Genomic DNA, 18,581 nt, shown 5'->3' with positions numbered 1-18,581 from the left:
GCCCCCGTTTGTGACCTGGTTCTGTTGCGTTTCGGAAAACTTTGGTCCAGAAGGGTTCAGTCTTTCACCACAGCTTTGGTCTCTGGTTCTGATCCGGGATGTTGCTGTTCACATGTAGGCACCAAAACGCCCCAAACAAAAACATGACCGCCCCCCCCCCCCCCCGCCCCTCAGCAGCCATCATGGAGACGTGTCCCGTTAAGCTACATTGGGCCGTCTTTCGTACGACATCGTCTCCTCGTTCGGAAAAAGAGGAAAGTTTGAGTTTGTGGGAAATGAAAGAGTTTAGGTGGGGGGGTCGGGGGGGGTGTCAACCTGAAACTTGGACGTCTCCACCGTTTCCTTCAGTCGCCTTTCTTCACATTCAGGAACATTTAAAAGGTCTTTGTGCAAATCAAGCAATCTTTAGAAAGAATGCCCTTCCAGAAGCTTCTGGTAAAAATAGAAAACGCCCCCGGAGCTGCAGCCAGCGCCTCGTCCTGGAGCCCCCCGCCTACGGCCCGCGGCCGCAGGGCGGGCTTCATCTGCGTCCGGAGGGCGTCTGTGCGTAGACGGGGTAGGCGAGGCGCACGTTGAGCGAGTCGTTGTGCTGCACCAGGGAGGTCTGGTGATAGTGGAGCACCAGGTCCTTCAGGCTGCTGTACAGGTTGTACGGCTCGGCGAAGCCGAAGCCGCGCGGCGTGCTGTAGATGACGCAGTGCTTCACCTCGCCGTCCACCCTGAGGACGAAACAACAGGACACAGATCGGAGGTCAACAAGGGGACATCTGAGGTCATCAAGCTGCACTTCCTCTTTCGTCCACAGAGGGCGCCAGAAGGACGTCCACAGACTGTTTATAAAAGTGGGCGGAGCCTCCGTCACGTCACATGTAGGTTCCTGAAGAGCCGAACTGAAGCTCGGTGGGCGGTTTCCACTCTAACTGTCTAACGGAGGTTAGCTTTAGCTCGCTCACCTCCGCTAGCTGGTTAGCTCCTGTTAGTTCAGTTAGCTCTTAGCTACATGTAGCTTAGAGTTCGCTCGATGTCAATCATCCACCCCCCCTCACAGCCCCCCTCTTAGCTCCACCTCTTTGTCCACATCTGTATTGTCCGGGAGTGATAACGACGCGTGACGCTGCCAAGATGGCGACGGTAGGAACCGCCCACCGAGCTTCAGGTCTGAATATTTTCCTGATGAATGAAAAGAATCAAATAAGGTTTTCGTCTTAACATGACGTCACATGTTCGACATGGAATCCTGCAGAAAGTCCAACCTGCAAACCAGTAAACGGACATCGTCCCGTCTGATGGAAAACTGGTTCAACTGGTTCCGTCCAGGTTAGACGGAGGAGAGTCTGAATAACTGACGTCTATTTAAACCCATAAAAGCTGCAGACTGATCAGTAAATGGATCCTATTTCTTTGTGTGTGGAAGTCTTACGCACACAGGAGAATAGCGCTTCGGTCTGAGAACCCAGTGTGGTTTTAAATGGAAGTTAATGGGAGGAAGAAGTTGACTTTCTACCCCCTGGAGACGCACCAGAAGCGTCGAGGCAGGAAAACCGTTTTCTCTGACGACGTGTCGAGACGAAACTGTGGCTGGACGTCTCCGAAGCAGACTGGGTTCAGTTTTCATGGTTTAAACCAGAAAAACAACAATGCGATGACAGAAATAATCAGACAGAAAACACATCGCAGCGTTCTGATTGGCTGTAAAAGCAGCGAGTACTCACACCACAGAGCAGGCGTAGCAGCCCTTTTTACTGCTTTCTCGGATCAGGAACGCTCCATCCGGCTTCCCGATGAGCAGCTCCTCCGCCTGCGTCCGGTTCAGATCCCCGACGAACCAGCTCTTCTCGTCACAGTGAGGAAGGTTCTCATCTTCCTCGTTGACAAAGTAGCTTCTGGACCGACAGACAGAACAGAGAGAGGTTTAAATGTAGACGTTCAGATTTTTCACGACAAAAATGCAGAAAAATATTTAAAGAAGAAAACCAGAAGTACAAATTAAAGTTGTAAAAGAAGCAGAACTACACGAGTGGTACAAATAAAGAAGTAGAAATTGTAAAAGTAGAATTACAACAAATGTAGAAATACAAGAAGTAGAAGAAGCAGAAATAAAGTAGATGTAGAAAAAGAAGTCCAAGAAGAAGAAATACCAGTAGGCAACGTTCAGGTGGAAGAGGAAGAAGACGTACAAGAAGTACAAAATAACTAAAAGTACATAAGAATTAGTATACGACAGAAAAAAATGGAAGTAAAAAGTTTTAAGATCCCAAGAAAAATGGGAGTAGAAGAAGAAATAGATGTAGTATTAAAGTACAAGTAGTAGAAGAAGAAGAGTGTACTCACTCGTCTGTGTTATCGTTCTTTATGCCGAGCCAGTCGTTGATTCGTTTCTGTCGAACTCCTTTGTGATTGAGCCACCTGAGTAGGAGATACGACGCGTTACTGGATAATACTTCTGATGCAGCACCGCATGGTGTAGCACCGCATGATGCAGCACCGCATGGTGTAGCACCGCATGGTGTAGCACCGCATGATGCAGCACCGCATGATGTAGCACCGCATGGTGTAGCACCGCATGATGCAGCACCGCATGGTGTAGCACCGCATGATGCAGCACCGCATGGTGCAGCACCGCATGATGCAGCACCGCATGGTGCAGCACCGCATGATGCAGCACCGCATGGTGTAGCACCGCATGATGCAGCACCGCATGATGCAGCACCGCATGATGCAGCACCGCATGGTGTAGCACCGCATGATGCAGCACCGCATGATGCAGCACCGCATGATGCAGCACCGCATGGTGTAGCACCGCATGATGCAGCACCGCATGGTGTAGCACCGCATGATGCAGCACCGCATGGTGTAGCACCGCATGATGCAGCACCGCATGGTGTAGCACCGCATGATGCAGCACCGCATGGTGCAGCACCGCATGATGCAGCACCGCATGGTGCAGCACCGCATGGTGTAGCACCGCATGATGCAACACCGCATGGTGTAGCACCGCATGATGCAGCACCGCATGGTGTAGCACCGCATGATGCAGCACCGCATGATGCAGCACCGCGTGGTGTAGCACCGCGTGATGCAACACCGCATGATGCAGCAACGCATGATGCAGCACCGCATGGTGTAGCACCGCATGGTGCAGCACCGCATGGTGCAGCACCGCATGGTGCAGCACCGCATGGTGTAGCACCGCATGATGCAACACCGCATGGTGTAGCACCGCATGATGCAGCACCGCATGATGCAGCACCGCATGATGCAGCACCGCATGGTGCAGCACCGCATGGTGCAGCACCGCATGGTGCAGCAACGCATGATGCAGCACCGCATGATGCAGCACCGCATGATGCAGCACCGCATGGTGTAGCACCGCATGATGCAGCACCGCATGGTGCAGCACCGCATGATGCAGCAACGCATGGTGTAGCAACGCATGATGCAGCACCGCATGATGCAGCACCGCATGGTGTAGCACCGCATGATGCAGCACCGCATGGTGCAGCACCGCATGATGCAGCACCGCATGGTGCAGCACCGCATGATGCAGCAACGCATGGTGCAGCACCGCATGATGCAGCAACGCATGGTGTAGCACCGCATGATGCAGCACCGCATGATGCAGCAACGCATGGTGCAGCACCGCATGATGCAGCACCGCATGATGCAGCACTGCATGATGCAGCACCGCATGATGCAGCACTGCATGATGCAGCACCGCATGGTGCAGCAACGCATGGTGTAGCAACGCATGGTGTAGCAACGCATGGTGTAGCACTGCATGATGCAGCAACGCATGGTGTAGCACCGCATGATGCAGCACCGCATGATGCAGCACCGCATGATGCAGCAACGCATGGTGTAGCAACGCATGGTGTAGCACTGCATGATGCAGCAACGCATGGTGTAGCAACGCATGGTGTAGCAACGCATGATGCAGCAATGCATGGTGTAGCAACGCATGATGCAGCAACGCATGGTGTAGCACTGCATGATGCAGCAACGCATGATGCAGCAACGCATGGTGTAGCACCGCATGATGCAGCAACGCATGGTGTAGCAATGCATGGTGTAGCACTGCATGATGCAGCAACGCATGGTGTAGCAACGCATGGTGTAGCACCGCATGATGCAGCAACGCATGGTGCAGCACTGCATGATGCAGCAACGCATGGTGTAGCACTGCATGATGCAGCAACGCATGGTGCAGCAATGCATGGTGTAGCACTGCATGATGCAGCAACGCATGGTGTAGCACCGCATGATGCAGCAACGCATGGTGCAGCACCGCATGATGCAGCACTGCATGATGCAGCACCGCATGATGCAGCACCGCATGGTGCAGCAACGCATGGTGTAGCACTGCATGATGCAGCAACGCATGGTGTAGCACCGCATGATGCAGCACCGCATGATGCAGCACTGCATGATGCAGCAACGCATGGTGTAGCAACGCATGGTGTAGCACTGCATGATGCAGCAACGCATGGTGTAGCAACGCATGGTGTAGCAACGCATGATGCAGCAATGCATGGTGTAGCAACGCATGATGCAGCAACGCATGGTGTAGCACTGCATGATGCAGCAATGCATGGTGCAGCAACGCATGATGCAGCAACGCATGGTGTAGCACCGCATGATGCAGCAATGCATGGTGTAGCAACGCATGATGCAGCAATGCATGGTGTAGCACCGCATGATGCAGCAATGCATGGTGCAGCAACGCATGGTGTAGCACCGCATGATGCAGCAATGCATGGTGTAGCAATGCATGGTGTAGCACCGCATGATGCAGCAACGCATGGTGTAGCAACGCATGGTGCAGCAACGCAACAAGACACAATGACACGCCGCAGCAATACGACGTGCTACTGCATAATACTTCTGATGCAGCAACGCATGATGCAGCAATGCAATGTTGCAGCGCTGCAACAAGATGCAGTGCCCCAACGAGACACGATGCAGCGCCGCAACATCAAGATGCAGTGCCGCAACAAGACACATGATGCAGTGTCGCAATGATGCAGTGCCACAACACCACAAAGATGCAGCACTGCAGCAACAACACGCTGAAGCGCCGCATGAGGCAGCAATGCAATGTTGCAACGCCGCAACAACACGTTGAAGCGCCGCAACGAGACATGATGCAGCGCCACAATGCAACGTTGCAAAGCCGCAACACGTGATGCATCGTCCCAACAGACGACGCAGCACCGCAAAGATGCAGCGATAAAGTGTTCATTAACGTTGGTTTTGACTTGGTCCTTGTCGCCCCCCAGACAGACTTACACCAGGTACTGGTCCCTGATCTTGCGGAGCTGGATGAGGTCGGGCTTCAAGCTGTTCATCTTCTTGTCCGTCTCGCGGTTGTCCATGGCTTGCGTCTTCAGGTCCTGCTCCAGCCGGACTTTGCTGTCGTGGATCTCTCCCAGCCGAGATTTCAGTTTCTCGTAGTTCATCGTGATCCGCTCCATCTCCTTGTCGTTGCCTTCGCGGCGGAAGCGCTCCATGTAGTCCTTGCTGTAGCGCTCCTGCGTATGGCACTGCTCCTCGAAGATCTTGATGGTCTCGTTGAAAGCTTCGATGGCGGTCCGTTTCATCTGGATCTCCTGAGGCCGGATGGGAGAGCGGTGAGGAGAGGAAAGCAGCTACGCTGCAGGGAAGAATCTCTGTCGGCACTTACCTGCGACGTCTTGGTGTATTCTTCGTACAGCCGGTCGTACTCTTTGCTCTTCTCCTGGTACTGGTTGTGGTATTCCTGCAGCTTCTTCCCCACAGCGTCGATGTTGTCCTCCTTCACCAGCTGGTCCTGACAGGAGGAGAGGCAGCTGTTAGACGGACATGATGGCGACAAAATGCCCGAAGAAGAAAACTAAGAAAACTAAATGGTGACAAATACAGAATAATGAGGGTCTAGTTTGGGTCCGGGGGGCAGATCCGGCTCCCAGTTTGGGTCCGGGGGCAGAACCAGAGTTTTTTTGGCTTTGCTGTGCAGAAATAAAGTGTGGCTTCAGGCAGCAGAGCGGACCAGGTACCTGCTGGAAGCGGGAGATGGGGTACATGAGCTTCACGTCCAGCTTGGTGTTGTACTGGGCCAGAGACTCGTGTCTGTAGTGGCTGATGAGCTCCACCACCGAGTTGAACGTCAGCGGGTCGGAGAAGCCGTACTTCCCGTCTCGGTGGTAGATCTTTATAAGCTTGTTGTTCCCGCCTTTCCTGAACGCAGAAGAACACGGTCACACAGCGAACAAACCGCATCGTCATCAGGTTAAACACGGTAAATCTCTGCGTGAAGGCGGGCATTACCTCAGCGTGAGCGTGTAGTCGCCCTGCATCTTGGTGGAAGCGTCCCGAACCAGGAAGGTCCCGTCGGGCATGTCTCTGAGCTTATCGTTCACCTCCTCCCTGAAAAACAGGAGAGACTGAGGCGACATGAGGACACCGAAGCAAAACTCACTCCGGTCTGTGGCTTGTCTGGGTCGACGTACCTGGATATGTCTCCCCAGTACCACTCCGCCTCCTGCAGCGAACCTCCTGCGCCTCCATCCTTGGCACCGTTACTGCCACCTCCCCCCACCCCGACCGTGGAGGACTGCTTGGCCGGCTTCGGAGGAAGAGCTGGAGGAGACACAGAGAGAGACGTCAGAAACCGTCGATCCACTGACGCAGGTGAGGGTCCGACTCATCCAGCAGCGGTAAGCGCGTTCCCGGCTGCGGGGAAGCGCGTTCCCGGCTGCGGGGAAGCGCGTTCCCGGCTGCGGGGAAGCGCGTTCCCGGCTGCGGGGAAGCGCGTTCCTGGCTGCGGGGAAGCGCGTTCCAATGTCCAACCAATCAAACAACACTTAACTGGCTGCTAGGAAAAGGTTAGTGTGCTTTCGGCAACTTTATGAAGCTTTAACTATGCGTTTGCCCCCCTGGTGGTTGGCAGACTACTGGTTGAGAACCTGAGTGAGGGAGGTACTACAGGGCAGTACTACTAGGAGGTACTACTGGGAGGTACTACTGGGAAGTACTACTGGGAGGTACTACTGGGAAGTACTACTGGGAGGTACTACTGGGAGGTACTACTGGGAGGTACTACTGGGCAGTACTAGTAGGACGTACTACTAGGAGGTACTACTGGAAGGTACTACTGGGAAGTACTACTGGAAGGTACTACTAGGAGGTACTACTGGAAGGTACTACTGGGAAGTACTACTGGAAGGTACTACTGGGAGGTACTACTGGGAGGCACTACTGGGAGGTACTACTGGGAGGTACTACTGGGCGGTACTACTGGGAGGTACTACTGGGCAGTACTAGTAGGACGTACTACTGGGAGGTACTACTGGGAAGTACTACTGGGCGGTACTACTGGGAGGTACTACTGGGCAGTACTAGTAGGACGTACTACTGGGAGGTACTACTGGGAAGTACTACTGGGAGGTACTACTGGGCAGTACCAGTAGGACGTACTACTGGGAGGTACTACTGGGCAGTACTAGTAGGACGTACTACTGGGAGGTACTACTGGGCGGTACTAGTAGGACGTACTACTGGGAGGTACTACTGGGAAGTACTACTGGAAGGTACTACTGGGAGGCACTACTGGGAGGTACTACTGGGCGGTACTAGTAGGACGTACTACTGGGAGGTACTACTGGGCAGTACTAGTAGGACGTACTACTGGGAGGTACTACTGGGCAGTACTAGTAGGACGTACTACTGGGAGGTACTACTGGGAAGTACTACTGGAAGGTACTACTGGGAGGCACTACTGGGAGGTACTACTGGGAGGTACTACTGGGCGGTACTACTGGGAGGCACTACTGGGAGGTACTACTGGGAGGTACTACTGGGCAGTACTACTAGGAGGTACTACTGGGCAGTACTACTGGGAGGTACTACTGGGTAGTACTACTAGGAGGTACTACTGGGCAGTACTACTGGGCAGTACTACTGGGCAGTACTACTACGAGGTACTACTGGGCAGTACTACTGGGAGGTACTACTGGGAATACTACTGGGCAGTAATTCTGGGAGGTTGTACTGGGAAGTACTACTGGGCGGTACTACTGGGCGGTACTACTAGGACGTACTGCTGGGCAGTACTACTAGGAGGTACTGCTGGGCAGTACTACTGGGAAGTACTACTGGGAGGTACTACTGGGAGGTACTACTGGGAAGTACTACTGGGCAGTACTACTGGGCAGTACTACTAGGAGGTACTACTGGGAAGTACTACTGGGAGGTACTACTAGGAGGGGGCGCAAACGCCTGCAGAGAATGGTAACGACTGCCACAAAGACCACCAGGAACCCTCAACCCTCTCTGCGTATTTACCACCACAGAGTCCGTAGGAGAGCTGCCTCCATCGTCTAAGACCCCACCCACGCCCAGCACGGACTATTCCCACCCTCACCTTCAGGCTAACCTGTTTACGTACGGTCGCTAACGTGTTTACGTATGGTCGCTAACGTGTTTACGTATGGTCGCTAACGTGTTTACGTATGGTCGCTAACGTGTTTACGTATGGTCGCTAACGTGTTTACGTACGGTCGCTAACGTGTTTACGTACAGTCACTAACCCGTTTACGTACTGTCGCTAACCCGTTTACGTACTGTCGCTAACCCGATTACATACAGTCGCTAACACGTTTACGTACTGTCGCTAACCCGTTTACGTACTGTCGAAAACCCGTTTACGTACTGTCGCTAACCCGATTACATACAGTCGCTAACCCGTTTACGTACTGTCGCTAACCCGTTTACGTACTGTCGCTAACCCATTTACGTACTGTCGCTAACCAGTTTACGAACAGTCGCTAACCCGTTTATGTACCAACCATTTTGTTTATACTTCTGATAGTTGCACATAAAACTAAGATAGACATGTCTGCAAATGTAGATAACATATGGACTATATTTTTCATCGTGTATATTCTTTAAAGATTGTTTATTTCTACTGTATTTTGTATCTTATTGTCTATTTTATACTTTGTACCTCTGATTCTTGACCTTTGGCATCCGGCGCGAGCAGCAAAGTAAGAATTTCCTTTTACAGGGAAACATGTTTATAGTTGTGCATTTGGCAATAAAGGCTTTCAGTCTTGAAATAAAACCCAGCGGCGGCGTGTGCGCATACGTCCTGCTTCCCAACAGATCCAGCAGGAGAAGAGAAGGCAAAAATACCACAGAAGAAGAAGATGAAGCTGTAACAGGTCCACAGAGTGATGCAGCTGCATTTCTGCTCCCAGTTCTTCTGCGCTCCAGCCCGACTTGCCAGCACAGGAACACAAAGAAACTTAAATCAGGGAGCTGAAGAATTTTGCAGGGACTCCAACCTCCCAGTGGGTCCCGGGACCCATCGGCATCACAGCCAGTTTCACATCCGTCTCAGCACTAAACACCAGGATGGAAGACTCACAATCACCCTCACTGGGACGTCCCATGTGGGGTCATGTGACCAGATCAGCACAGTAAACAAAGGTAAACAACATGTTGCTTTATTTTTGTTTCTGTCTCAGCCGGAACGTTTCACCTCCTGCAGGAGAACCAGGAGCTCTGCAGCCAGACGGCCGAAATCCTGCAGCCATTCCGCCAGAACGCTCCTCTCAGCTGCAAGTCTGATGTTCTTCTCAACATCTGGAACCGATGCATTTCCATACGTGCACCTGGACCCCGCCACGTGCACCTGGACCCCGCCACGTGCACGTTCCCGCTGACAGTGCAACCCAACAGCTGGAAGCCGACCTCTACCTTCAGCTTCGTCTTTGTTCTCCATCAACGCCACTGCTGCCAGAAGTTCGCCTGTCCCTCTGCACCTCACGCACACGTGCACACACGCATGTGCACACATGCACTAGCGCACGGAAATGTCTGGAGAACTGGACTCTAGCAGCACACGGGACATCTGCGCTGCAGGAAGTCAAACTTTGAAGCATTTGAAGTAAAAGTGACAAACTGTTAAAGTTGTCATAAAGCAGCAGATCAATACTTCTGATCGGTTTGTCCTGCAGACGACAAAACGGCAACAACTGTTGTGTGGAACAATCATCCATGCTGAGCGACGGCGAACAAAGACACCCCCCCCCCCCCCAGACAAAGGAGCAGCGCTGAGTTACACACTTCAACACAAATCCATACACACACACACACACACACACACACACACACACACACACACACACACACACCTCTCCTAAACAATGACCGCAGCTCGTCAGCAGGACTTCGTGCACGTAAATGAAGCGCACTCGGAGCCCCACATCTGGATGCAGCAGCGGGCGGAGGACACTTCAGGCAACAAAGTTCAGAGAGTAAAAACTCCGTTTAGCAGTTTGAGGGGCGGTTTGGACGTGAAGACAAAAACCTGCAGCATCTTACCGTCCTCCACTGCGCCGCTCGCCGTTAGCTGCATGCTGCTCTTCTCTCAGCTGTTCCCTCCTCCCTCCTCTGCCTCCTCCTCCACTGCCTCCTCCGAATGAAGGAAAGACAGAGAGGCTAATCCTAAAAGAGCCAACTAATCCCAGCACAGAGGCACGCCCCCTCCGCCAATCAGGAGGAGCCAGGAGAAAGAGGCGGAGTCTCACCAGAGAAAGAAAGAAAGGAAGGAGGGAGGCGGAGTTTCTCCGTGGTATATCCACAGCTTCTGGAGCGCCACAGAGCAGATGTATGAGGCAGAAGCAGCAGCGGCGCATCCAGTCTGACATCAACTAGTCGTCTGAAGGAGAGGAAAACGTTGCGTTGTTCTACGCCGGAGTAAAACGTCAAACATTAATCACCCTGCTAACTATTAATCAACCAGCTACTGATTAATCACTCGTCTAACGATTAATCACCCCGCTAACGATTAATCAACACGCTAATGATTAATCACTCGTCTAACAATTAATCGCACCGCTAACGATTAATCACCCCGCTAACGATTAATCACCCCGCCAATAATTAATCCCTCTGCTAACGACTAATTCTCAGCTTGGGTTTCAGAATTTTTCCTAAAACAGGATTCTTGTGCTAACAGGACTGGATAACACACGTTCTAAAGAACGAAACACGTGTCCCGCAGAACAAAAGACACGTTCTAAAGAACGAAACACGTGTCCCGCAGAACAAAACACACGTTCTAAATAACGAAACACGTGTCCCGTAGAACACACGCGTTCTAAAGAACAAAACCCGTGTCCGGCAGATCAAAGGACACCTAACAAATCACGTGTCCCGCAGAACAAAAGACACGTTCTAAGGAACGAAACACGTGTCCCGCAGAACAAAAGACACGTTCTAAGGAACAAAACACGTGTCCTGCAGAACAGAAGACACGTTCTAAAGAACGAAACACGTGTCCCGCAGAACAAATGACACGTTCTAAAGAACGAAACACGTGTCCGGCAGAACAAAAGACACGTTCTAAAGAACGAAACACGTGTCCCGCAGAACAAAAAACACGTTCTAAGGAACGAAACACGTGTCCCGCAGAACAAAAGACACGTTCCAAGGAACGAAACACGTGTCCCGCAGAACAAAAGACACGTTCTAAGGAACTAAACACGTGTCCCGCAGAACAAAAAACACGTTCTAAGGAACGAAACACGTCCCGCAGAACAAAAGACACGTTCTAAGGAACGAAACACGTGTCCCGCAGAACAAAAGACACGTTCTAAGGAACGAAACACGTGTCCCGCAGAACAAAAGACACGTTCTAAGGAACGAAACACGTGTCCCGCAGAACAAAAGACACGTTCTAAGGAACGAAACACGTGTCCCGTAGAACAGACGCGTTCTAAAGAACAAAACCCGTGTCCGGCAGAACAAAAGACACGTTCTAAAGAATGAAACACGTGTCCCGCAGATCAAAGGACACCTAACAAAACACGTGTCCTGCAGAACAAAAGACACGTTCTAAAGAACGAAACACATGTCCCGCAGAACAAAAGACACGTTCTAAAGAACGAAACACGTGTCCCGCAGAACAAAAAACACGTTCTAAGGAACGAAACACGTGTCCCGCAGAACAGACGCGTTCTAAAGAACAAAACCCGTGTCCGGCAGAACAAAAGACACGTTCTAAAGAATGAAACACGTGTCCCGCAGATCAAAGGACACCTAACAAAACACGTGTCCTGCAGAACAGACACGTTCTAGAGAACAAAACACGTGTCCTGCAGAACAACAGACACGTTCTAAAGAACAAAGCACATGTCCCGCAGAACAAAAGACACGTTCTAAAGAACAAAGCACGTGTCCCGAAGAACAAATGACACGTTCTAAAGAACAAAACACGTCCCGCAGCTCAAAGGACACCTAACAAAACACGTGTCTCGTAGAACAACAGACACATTTTAAAGTAAGAAACACGTAACCCGCAGAACAAATGACACGTTCTAAAGAACGAAACACGTGTCCTGCAGAACAAAAGACACGTTCTAAAGAACGAAACACGTGTCCCGCAGAACAAAAGACACGTTCTAAAGAACGAAACACGTGTCCCGCAGAACAAAAGACACGTTCTAAAGAACGAAACACGTGTCCCGTAGAACAGACGCGTTCTAAAGAACAAAACCCGTGTCCGGCAGAACAAAAGACACGTTCTAAAGAACGAAACACGTGTCCCGCAGAACAAAAAACACGTTCTAAGGAACGAAACACGTGTCCCCCAGGACAGACGCGTTCTAAAGAACAAAACCCGTGTCCGGCAGAACAAAAGACACGTTCTAAAGAACGAAACACGTGTCCCGCAGAACAAAAAACACGTTCTAAGGAACGAAACACGTGTCCCGCAGAACAAAAAACACGTTCTAAGGAACGAAACACGTGTCCCGCAGAACAAAAGACACGTTCTAAAGAACGAAACACGTGTCCCGCAGAACAACAGACACGTTCTAAAGAACAAAGCACGTGTCTCACAGAACAACAGACACGTTCTAAAGAACGAAACACGTGTCCCGCAGAACAAAAGACACGTTCTAAAGAACGAAACACGTGTCCCGCAGAACAAAAGACACGTTCTAAAGAACGAAACACGTGTCCCGCAGAACAAAAGACACGTTCTAAGGAACAAAACACGTGTCCTGCAGAACAGAAGACACGTTCTAAAGAACGAAACACATGTCCCGCAGAACAAATGACACGTTCTAAAGAACGAAACACGTGTCCCGTAGAACAGACGCGTTCTAAAGAACAAAACCCGTGTCCGGCAGAACAAAAGACACGTTCTAAAGAACGAAACACGTGTCCCGCAGAACAAAAGACACGTTCTAAGGAACGAAACCCGTGTCCCCCAGGACAGACGCGTTCTAAAGAACAAAACCCGTGTCCGGCAGAACAAAAGACACGTTCTAAAGAACGAAACACGTGTCCCGCAGAACAAAAAACACGTTCTAAGGAACGAAACACGTGTCCCGCAGAACAAAAAACACGTTCTAAGGAACGAAACACGTGTCCCGCAGAACAAAAGACACGTTCTAAAGAACGAAACACGTGTCCCGCAGAACAACAGACACGTTCTAAAGAACGAAACACGTGTCTCACAGAACAAATGACACGTTCTAAATAACGAAACACGTGTCCTGCAGAAAAAAAGACACATTCTAAAGAAGGAAACACGTGTCCTGCAGAACAAAAGACACGTTCTAAAGAACGAAACACATGTCCCGCAGAACAGACACGTTCTAAAGAACGAAACACGTGTCTCACAGAACAACAGACACGTTCTAAAGAACGAAACACGTGTCCCGCAGAACAAATGACACGTTCTAAAGAACGAAACACGTGTCCCGCAGAACAAATGACACGTTCCAAATAACGAAACACATGTCCTGCAGAACAAAAGACACGTTCTAAAGAACGAAACACATGTCCCGTAGAACAAAAGACACGTTCTAAAGAACGAAACACGTGTCCCGCAGAACAAATGACACGTTCTAAATAATGAAACACATGTCCTGCAGAACAAAAGACACGTTCTAAAGAACGAAACACATGTCCGGCAGAACAAAAGACACGTTCTAAAGAACGAAACACGTGTCCCGCAGAACAAATGACACGTTCTAAATAACGAAACACATGTCCTGCAGAACAAAAGACACGTTCTAAAGAACGAAACACATGTCCCGTAGAACAGACGCGTTCTAAAGAACAAAACACGTGTCCGGCAGAACAAAAGACACGTTCTACAGAATGAAACACGTGTCCCGCAGAACAAAAGACACGTTCTAAAGAACGAAACACATGTCCCGTAGAACAGACGCGTTCTAAAGAACAAAACACGTGTCCGGCAGATCAAAGGACACCTAACAAAACACGTGTCCCGCATAACAACAGACACGTTCTAAAGAACAAAACACATGTCCCGCAGAACAGACACGTTCTAAAGAACAAAACACATGTCCCGCAGAACAACAGACACGTTCTGAAGAACAAAACACGTGTCCCGCATTAACAACAGACACGTTCTAAAGAACAAAACACATGTCCCCCAGAACAAAGGACACCAAAAGAACAAAGCACGTGTCCCGCAGAACAGACACGTTCTAAAGAACGAAACACGTGTCCCGCAGAACAGACACGTTCTAAAGAACAAAACACATGTCCCCCAGAACAAAGGACACCAAAAGAACAAAGCACGTGTCCCGCAGAACAGACACGTTCTAAAGAACGAAACATGTGTCCCGCAGAACAACAGACACGTTCTAAAGAACAAAGCACGTGTCCCGCAGAACAAATGACACGTTCTAAATAACGAAACACGTGTCCTGCAGAACAAAACACACGTTCTAAAGAACGAAACACATGTCCCGTAGAACAGACGCGTTCTAAAGAACAAAACACGTGTCCGGCAGAACAAAAGACACGTTCTACAGAATGAAACACGTGTCCCGCAGAACAAAAGACACGTTCTAAGGAACAAAACACGTGTTACGCAGAACAAAAGACACGTTCTAAAGAACAAAACACATGTCCCGTAGAACAGACGCGTTCTAAATAACGAAACACGTGTCCTGCAGAACAAAAGACACGTTCTAAAGAACGAAACACATGTCCCGTAGAACAGATGCGTTCTAAAGAACGAAACACATGTCCCGTAGAACAGACGCGTTCTAAAGAACAAAACACGTGTCCGGCAGAACAAAAGACACGTTCTACAGAATGAAACACGTGTCCCGCAGAACAAAAGACACGTTCTAAGGAACGAAACACGTGTTACGCAGAACAAAAGACGCGTTCTAAAGAACAAAACACGTGTCCGGCAGATCAAAGGACACCTAACAAAACACGTGTCCCGCAGAACAACAGACACGTTCTAAAGAACAAAACACATGTCCCCCAGAACAACAGACACGTTCTAAAGAACAAAGCACGTGTCCCGCAGAACAGACACGTTCTAAAGAACGAAACACGCGTCTCGTAGAACAACAGACACGTTCTAAAGAACAAAACACGTGTCCCGCAGAACAACAGACACGTTCTAAAGAACAAAGCACGTGTCCCGCAGAACAGACACGTTCTAAAGAATGAAACACGTGTCCCGCAGAACAACAGACACGTTCTAAAGAACAAAGCACGTGTCCCGCAGAACAGACACGTTCTAAAGAATGAAACACGTGTCCCGCAGAACAACAGACACGTTCTAAAGAACAAAGCACGTGTCCCGCAGAACAGACACGTTCTAAAGAACAAAACACGTGTCCCCCAGAACAACAGACACGTTCTAAAGAACAAAGCACGTGTCCCGCAGAACAGACACGTTCTAAAGAATGAAACAGGTGTCCCGCAGAACAAAAGACACGTTCTAAAGTTTTTTTTAAAAAAGTTTTGTCCCTCCAGGTGACGTCAGGATAATTACGGTGACGTGCTTCACCACGTAACCTGGTGGCGTTTCCATCCTGGTGAACCAGGACGCACCAGTCGCCTTTCTTCATGTCATTCACCATGAAGATGGGAAGGATCCGGGATGGACGTTGGGTGCCATCAACCGGTTCTACTGAACAGAACAAATGTCCTGCAGGTGACGATACCTGCTTTGCATCCAAACAAACTCAGCGATGATGCGTCTGGATTTAGTCCTGATGGAAGCCTCGCTCCTCTGCTGCTCGCCGACCTGCGTCGGTGTTGCATGGCGATGCTGCATCAGGTGCAGAGACACGAGTATCACCGTACGGTGAGGCACGCAGACGTGAGAGCAGAAAGGAAGCAGCGTGGCGCCCGGGAGGCTGCGAGGAAGTCTGATCCGGACGCGATGGCGAGACCAAGCAGCTCATCGTTCTGCACATATCCACACTTGGAGGCAACGCTGACACTCCACCTGGGCTAAACACACACACACACACACACACACACACACACACACACACACACAGGCTTTGGTACAAACTCTACCCACGCCTCCATCACCTCGCTGATCTTTCATCCTGTCCACACAAAGAAACAGAGAGGAGCGGGGAGTGACGTTTGGCTGCAGGGACCGGTGATGAGCTCGACCAGACAAAGACCTGCAACACCGTCCAACGTCTGAGATCTCCCAAACGGCCGCAGCGACCATGCACCAGCTCGGCGTGCACCAGCTCGCCGTGCAAAGCGCCAGCAGCTCGGAAAATCCAAACAAAGAGCCACAGGTTGCTTCTTCTCTACAGAGCAGCTCCAGGAGCAGAAACAGGACGGGGAAGATGCTGACTCTGCATGTGGAGCGTCAGGAATCTTACCCCCCCCCACCCATCAGAGCCCCCAGAAGGGACGGGGGAGTCAAATGACAGGGTTCCACTACAGAGGAATAAATCTGCTAAAAACGCCTCTTAAGATGTGTTCTGGATTCTTCCCTGGCTTTGTTCCGGGTTCTGGTCTCCCCCCTCCGATCCCCATCCCCCCTCTTCCTCGCTCACTGGGGGGAGGCGTGTGTGTGCGTGTGTGTGTGTGTGTGTGTGTGTGTGTGTGTGTGTGTGGAGAGAAAGATCCGGTAAAGGATGAAGGTTGCAGGTGTCATAATGACATTTTCCTGCTGCATTCATTTCTTTCCAACATTACTGCAGGTTTGCAGAGATGCACGCGCAGCGCACAGATTTGCACAGTAACGTGCACGAGAGAGAGACTGGCAGGTAACTGGTTTTCATCGGAACCGAACCACAGACTATAAACCAGGACTGGGGTCCGAACTGGCATGTAACCTGCTGTGAGGGGTCAGGTGGTCCAGTCCGACCTCCAGCTCACCTGGCGGCCGGTCTATCTCACCTGGCGGCCGGTCTATCTCACCTGGCGGCTGGTCCATCTCACCTGGCGGCTGGTCCATCTCACCTGGCGGCTGGTCCATCTCCAGGTAGAAGATGAGCTCCGTGGAGTAGGGCATCATCACGTCCCGCCAGTCCGCGTCCTCGCCGCCTCCTTCCGCCGTCCACACCGTGTTGTACATAGGCTACTCTCCGCGCGGACGAACCGGATAAAAGAAAATCGATCGATCGGCTGAAAACAAACTAAAGAAAATAATTAAACGGATATATTGTCTTCAGTCTGAATTCCTGCTTCAGAGCGAAATAAATAGAAACGCAGCACCGGGCTGCGTCCGACATAACAGCGGCCCGGGGCTCCTCATCAAGGCCCCGAGTGTTTACAGATACAACTGTAAAAATAGAAAAGACATAAAGGTCATTTAGACGCCGCGTGAGTAGAAGCCAGCTCTACTTTTCTGTCCCTTCTCCGCGGGCTGCGTCGTCCTACCGGCTTCATGTTCAGAGCCGCTCTGCGGTAAGGAGGCGGGAGGAGTCCGACCGCCGCCGGAACAAACCACTCCGCCATGACTCACAGGGGGGGTCGGCGCCAAACAGTTCCAAAGCTTCCCTCTAAAAACACGCCGAAACACAAATAACGTTACAGTCATACTAAATATACTAGAAGTACCTATTTTTATATGTATATTATTTAATAAGTTGAGTTGAAAACTGAGCAATAACCTTTAAAACACCCACTCCTCCCCCCGCTTTCTCCCAGCCCGTTTCTATCTCCCTGCGCATGCTCAGATGCCCCGTAGGAAAAAAAACCTGAAAGGAATTCTGTGATTTTCCAGATTTTCCCATTTTATCTGGACTTTTCTGAGCAGAAATACAGAGTAGATTTCACACATCATCATCACCATCCACCTCATCATCATCTGGTTTGTCTGTTAAATACACACGTGACACTCAGCGTGTTTTAAACGTCACATTTTCCTCCACATAGGAGCCCATCTTTCATAAAAGCTCCAAATTTCAAATTAAAATGATTATAGAACCAGTTTCTGAGACAGAACCTGAGTCAGTCCAGTTCCACAGAGCTTCCAGTCTGAAACCTGTTGGAAAAACTTTTGTCCTCTTTAAGTCGTCCTCGGGATCCTGGAAGGACTTTCCAAACTCTCCTTCAGATGTTTCTGCTTTTTGTTGTTTTCTGTCCAGATGATCCCACATCCGGGTTCTGGGGTGGATCCGACCCTCTATCAGACCCGTTTCTGTACTGGATTTGTTCATATTTCTTCAGGACATCAATTCCTGCTTGTTCTGTCAGTTAGAAGCTTTTTTTTTTTTTTCCTGTTCAGATGTTAAAGTTAAGATCTTCTGGACCTGGTCCTGGTACCTAGACTGGAC

General features: G+C 50.4%; 1 protein-coding gene across 1 annotated transcript; it reads right to left on the bottom strand.

Annotated features, from left to right (window-relative positions):
• Nucleotides 1-275: 275 nt before the first annotated feature.
• LOC306759133 (phosphatidylinositol 3-kinase regulatory subunit gamma-like) lies at nucleotides 276-17,498 on the bottom strand. Its single transcript, XM_079244654.1, has 9 exons — nucleotides 17,263-17,498; nucleotides 6,486-6,615; nucleotides 6,304-6,402; nucleotides 6,033-6,213; nucleotides 5,681-5,806; nucleotides 5,287-5,606; nucleotides 2,332-2,406; nucleotides 1,713-1,883; nucleotides 276-719 (listed from the first exon to the last, which is right to left on the bottom strand). Exons 1-9 carry the CDS (start codon nucleotides 17,375-17,377, stop codon nucleotides 521-523), a joined length of 1,416 nt encoding a protein of 471 aa, XP_079100780.1. The 5' UTR covers nucleotides 17,378-17,498; the 3' UTR covers nucleotides 276-520.
• Between the last annotated feature and the right edge of the window lie 1,083 nt (nucleotides 17,499-18,581).

Source organism: Telmatherina bonti (genome assembly GCF_933228915.1).
Source record: "Telmatherina bonti genome assembly, chromosome: 8".
NCBI lineage: Eukaryota > Metazoa > Chordata > Actinopteri > Atheriniformes > Telmatherinidae > Telmatherina > Telmatherina bonti.
The sequence above is the reverse complement of the archived record's forward strand: the minus strand, read 5'-3'. Positions and strand labels throughout refer to the sequence as shown.